The 6,000-nt window shown below is 36.9% G+C and overlaps 1 protein-coding gene across 1 annotated transcript in view; it reads left to right on the top strand.

Annotated features, from left to right (window-relative positions):
• LOC113030167 (seizure protein 6 homolog) overlaps window positions 1-1,429 on the top strand; it is a 101,882-nt gene extending 100,453 nt beyond the window's left edge. Inside the window, exon 17 of the mRNA XM_026181339.2 lies at window positions 178-1,429. Within this exon, the coding sequence (XP_026037124.1) occupies window positions 178-204 (27 nt within the window). The 3' untranslated portion in view covers window positions 205-1,429. The remainder of the gene's footprint in view (window positions 1-177) is intronic.
• The last annotated feature ends 4,571 nt before the right edge of the window (window positions 1,430-6,000 follow it).

A 6,000-nucleotide genomic window follows, 5' to 3' on the forward strand; every position in this document is an offset into this window, starting at 1 on the left:
AATGGCTATTTTTATTTAAAATAGATATTTAGTTTTTATACATATTCTCAGTCTTCTTGAGGGTATAGTTACCAGCTGATTCATAAGTCAAAAGGTACACAAGGTACATAATATATGCATAGGCTGTTGTGACAATAGTAATTCTATGACTCTATTCTCTCTTCTTTGCTCCTTCAGCACTGGCAGACTCATTCTAGATACTAAATCCTGTCATTATGTCCAGTTTGGCTGTACTGCAGAACAACTATGAGGTGAGGTCTCCTTCTGATTCTGAGATCTCATCTTACTCCAGTACCCCGACCGTTCAACGATCTGTTTTTGACTTTATCTCAATCCTGCCACTTACTCACTTTTTGTCTGAAGATTTTTTTTTCTCTTAAGAACCACTGGTTGGTGAGAATTTGGAAAGACATTGTCGGTCTGTCATGAAATATGTAACATATTGAGAATGAAATGCTAAATCATGTTTGTCTATACCTAAATAATGGATAACAGATAGGCTACTTAATAAAAAAGAAATATCCCCTTGAAGATGCTTTGTCTATCACTGCATTTCAGTGAAGTTCACAATGTTGTGCTGTTATTGAACAACAATTTTATGTGTGGCTATAACATCTATGTATGTCATATGCAGACTTGTCAAACTTCTTTTTAGTATTGTCTTTATCAGCACCCTGCTTTACTGTTTATAAGTGACAATTGTTTACTCACTTTCATCAGAAGAAAAGTTAAAATGACCATAAGCTGATGATAGACTTTTTTTTTTTTTTTTTGGTAAAAGCTTTAGCAGTGGTATTTGAAAAAAAAAAAACATGTAGTGGCAATCCATAGCTGCCCACCTAACAAACATTTCATAGGCTTTTTTTTTTTTTTACTGTATCATTGCCATTGCAGCCTGTATTTTCTTATGTTCAGTTTAATAAAATGTCCAGGACTGATCACCAACACTTTATACATCATCTAACTACTTGCTTTCATCTAAGCTCGCACTGCTCATTTTGACAACATTGAATCAGAATGGTAATAACATCTATTAGAAAAGAGATTTGCTGTAATAATTAACAGCTGTATTATAAGGAGGAGCATATATGCACTTCACAAGCTGTACCACCCTCAATAATTTCCTGGGTTTTTTTAAAATTATTATTATTATTTTTAAGCAGATTGCCTTGTCTGATCTGTACAGGATGAATGAAAAAGGTTAAGAGTGTTCCATTTAGAGCACAAGTAAGAATTACTCAATTTCTTTGGACCATCTCTGCACTAGTCATCTTTTACTCCAATATTCTTTTTTTTTCTTTTTTCCTCCCCATTTTACCTATTTTGTGTATTACTGTAAATATGTCTTTCTCTCCACAGTCAAATCAGTTAATCTGTGGGACATCATGGTGATATTTTTCTAAAGTAAATTGTTGATGACTGTCAGTGATTGAATGTTTTCGAGTCCTTTTTATCGCCTCGAGTCAGTGGCAATTAGAGATTGGAGGAAATCTGGCTTTGATTGTTCAGCTCTGTTGGATACAAAGGCCCCATCCACCCAACAGACTTTGAAAAAAATAATTGCCATTATTACTTGCTTCACTTTGTATGAGTCTGCTATCTGTAAATAGACTGCCTGTCCAATATGAGTGCCTCACGACTGACTATAACCTGAGTCATCACATGTGAAAATAACAGGTACATGAAAGATTCATTCAAGATTCATTTACTTTCACTTATGATTCATTTCTATCTTAATGTTCATGATTAAGGGATTTAAGAAATGATCCTGGATATATTACTATGAGCATTTGTGTAGTTCTGACTGCATACGGCCTCAGAGAATTTCTCAAATACATGTTTTCATTCAGGAACCATTAGCTATGCATACCGCTCTTCTCCTATCACACTGTAAAGTCTGCCTTAAAGGATAAACATCAGCTAGCTAATTTGTGTATGTTACAAAGTGTAGTTGCACCACATCATTAGCATCCTAGGACAACAATCCTCAAAATCTAGTGAGTGCATACAGTAATCAGCTCACATCCTGATCCATGTCACTGAGTCACTGCTTTACAAAACAATTGAAATCCTGCAGTGTGCAAAATAAATCCCTGTGCAACAGATGGTTGTTTACTTGGGGTCATGTTGTGGTGCATCTGCCTGTGTTCAATTTTGTAGATAGATCTCATCTCCTTTGTGCAAATCCTTTCTGTTCTAACAAATCTTTCTTTCAGTATCACAGCTGCTGTGACCACATACAGGAAACTGCTTCATCTTTAACTATCTATAACCCTCTCAAAAAAATAAATTAAATTGTTACATAAGTATTGTCACTGACTCATTAATGACTAAACTTGTGTTTTAAACTCATAAAGAAGTCCTTACCTGATATAATAACAGGGCAGACACGTAACATTATATGTCACAAGTCAAAATGTTAGCTTTAAAAAGGGCCAAATGGAAAATGTATATTGTGTGGAACCACTGATTTTCACCACAGCTACAGCGGGATAAGGCCATATACTAGAAGCTGCAGCATAAGCATTTATGCTGCCACGTGTCGGCAATTACCAGAACTGAGATTATCAGCTATCTGTGCAACTGAAGCATGTGCGTTCAAATGAAATCGATGCAAAAATACTGTATTGCAGGCAACACCATATAAATGTCTCCATGCATTTGTGCACCTCTAGATGGCAGCATGATAACAAGACATGCACATGAGGTACTCACAAGCCTTTGTGATGAGCATGCTGTAGTTCTCATCCAACTTATATTAGTGAATTATAACTCACAGTGTATTTGTTTCCTCTTCACATCTTCTTATGAAGCATTTGTATATATTAAAACAACCCATCTCTGGTGTGTGTGTTCCTCAAACCCCACTAGAGGCCTGAGGTTATTAGCTGTTCCTAGGGCTTCCCTCTTCCATTGAGGTTTGGGTTTTACAGCTCCCAATGCCGCAGGACCACTGCAGAAATGCATATATACATTGCCAGTTACACCAGTGGACCATGGGCCTTCTCCACAGGTGAGGCATGGACAACCAAGGGAAAAATATGTATAATAACTAATTATATATATATATATATGATTTATAAAATAGACACAATAAGATAAACATAAGCACTTTGTTGTTGCCACCGTGCTCAACATCAATCCTATTTCTATTGTTAACTGGAAAAGCAATGGGATGTGTAAGGGTTGTGAACTTCTTCTTAAATGGGACATGCCAGAAAGGATCCCAGAACCAATGAATAAGATGAACAGTTTTGATCATGACGTCTTACTCATTAGCATTCAAATAGCTGAGTATGGCTGTGCACTCAGAGGGTTTTTGTGAGGACCACAACTAGAGTAGCAGTAGTAGCAGATCTGACAGCCTCAAATGAAAAGATCTGACTTGCACTGCAATACGAAGAGTCGGTTATGTTGTTTAACAAAAAAATAGGAAGAGCCCACTTTAAATAAGTAGCAACAATAGTAATGAGTAAACAATATAATGCAGTTATATCTAAAATACAAGCATTTTGTTTATTCTAAACTATCAGAGGGAATGAGACTATATTTCTTTTAAAATACATGAGGGGGTTACCTGATATTTGGGGCTTTTTGATATACTAGTTAAACAAATGAAATGCCTGCTAAAAACATCAATTCCCTGTGTATATTTGATCACTCACACAGTAAAGACATAAAGTATTTCTGCTCAATATAATCTACATTTGACCTTTTTTTATCTTATCTTATCTGCGCAATTCCTGGTGGTTTTTCTATCATGTCAGATTATTCTTAGACTATGATCCATCCTATTTTGATTGAATGATGGTTAAATGTATCTAATAAAATAAACATGTGCTTCAATCCAGAAGATTTATAACCATGTCAAGATTTTGTGTTTTTGTGCTTATGTGTATAAGAACCTGTTGTTTTTTTGTTCTTTCTTTCTTTTTTTTTCCTGTTCTCAGTAAATCATTTGGAAGCAGTCACCCATGATTTCAGCTGAGCTTTCACTCTGATGCTGGGGACATGGAGCAGCTTGAGCCATTAAAATGTAAATTGCCTGTGCAGTCTGAGGAAGAGGGCCAGAACAGGGATCTACTCATGCATTATGTTGTTGTCTTTACTTTACACGTTAATCATTGACAGAACAACGCAGTGTCTGCTGTCAGGGACAAGAAAAAGAAGAAAAAGAAGAAGGAAGGTACTGAGAAAAGTATAAAAATGCACATATGCAAACATGGCAGTGCTGGGGTTTTAATGCTTTGCATGTATTCATTTTAGAAAAGGAGTGACAAAATAGTAAACTTCTCCTAATGAAGTAAAACACATAGATTGCACATACGATGGAGGTGGCCACCTTGGCATGTTTTTGCCACCATGTTGGCATTTTTTGGCGCCACAAGCAGTCAATATTTGGAGATCTTAGAGGAATGCTAATATATTAGCTAATGCTAAGGTGTTCTTTTAGCAAGCTGCATGCAGCACATACACAAAATAGAGACATAAACATATTAGATATTTCTATTTAAAATGGCCAAAGGGGTGCCACCACAACCTGCACAGTGGAGAGGTCCAGAGCATGGGAGGTCAACAAGGCAGCTTCAGCTACAGCTGCTTGTGTCAGCACAGCTGTCAGTCTAAGTAGCTAACTAACTTTAAGCCTTATTAGCATCCAAAAGGAGGAGTCCATAAAGGAAGGGGGGGACTGTGTGTTGTCAGCATTGCAGGCACGTCTAGTGTATACAGCAGTCAGCCTCACTGCGCACAGAATACATTCAATGTACAGAGGATTTTATATTCTAGCATCCGATGAGCCAATACCAATTGTGGTGGTAAAACGTATAAGTGCTTTTGTATACTTTTTTTTTTTTGCATCAGTCAGCAGCATGACTGTCCTTTGTTTGGACTTGGTTATCATCAATGAGGAGTTATTTTGCTAAAACTCCAGCAGATGGCAATCTACTACTGAGTCTGCTGTGAAAAGAAGGTCGACATGATGAAGACCGTCACCAACACTCACTACTTCTACACTGCACTCGTGGTGGGCTCACAATTAAACTGAAATGCCCTGCCTACAATCCAATGGAGACCTGGACATGGCAATTAACCCACTAATACTGCAGACCATTAGACCTCCCTCTCTGTGTCAGCAGTCCCAGTGCATACAGTACACTTACTAACAGACTGGGTATAAATGACAAAAGATAGTTTAATGTAATGACCCGTTTGAGAGTCTAGGGTACAGTGTGCACTCATCTTTGTTAAGCTGCAGCTGGTTATTTACGCAGTAGAAATGCATTTCAAGACAAATTTCACTTTTACCTAAATTGTATGTATTCAAATTAAAATAATTAGGTTTCCAGATGTACAAACACTATCATATGGAGATGTACACTATAAGAGATTAGTATTTCAGTAATATTATCTTAGGAAAACAAATTATATTAGCTACTGCATAATATTTGAAATTTAATTGAGTATTTAAAGCTTTGACATTTGTCTCTGAGACTTCTTTCCCCACCTGTTTTAGCTGAGATAGACAGGCAGCTCTCCCTTTTAATCTGATGTTTGTGACTGCAGTGGAGAAGAAACAGCAAATAAGCAATAAAACTACTACACACTGTCTCACATCTCTTGCTTTTCTCCTCACAAACCTTACTTAATCTTATGTAGCCTTTAAGCAAAACAATAAGTAGGGAAGCACTTTGTTTATCAGTGACAATACTAAAATCTTTTTTTCTTTCTCTGAATGAAAGCATCCGACTTGAAACAAATGCAACCACCAGACTTAAGTAACATAAGTACAGTTTTACTTCACTGACATTAAGCGTAAAGGGAGGGAATATGAAAATGAATACTCAAAGAGGCTTCCTCTTTTTTCTTTATCCCCTCAGTTCTAGTTTTCATGTAAAACTATCTTTAATCTGCTACAGTGCTGCATTTGTTACAGTCCCTGGGGACCAGTAGCTGATGAGGCAGGCAGCCATGTCATATCGCTCAGACAGGACTCACGGT

The sequence above is a fragment of the Astatotilapia calliptera genome, chromosome 10, assembly GCF_964374335.1.
Source record: "Astatotilapia calliptera chromosome 10, fAstCal68.1, whole genome shotgun sequence".
Lineage (NCBI taxonomy): Eukaryota > Metazoa > Chordata > Actinopteri > Cichliformes > Cichlidae > Astatotilapia > Astatotilapia calliptera.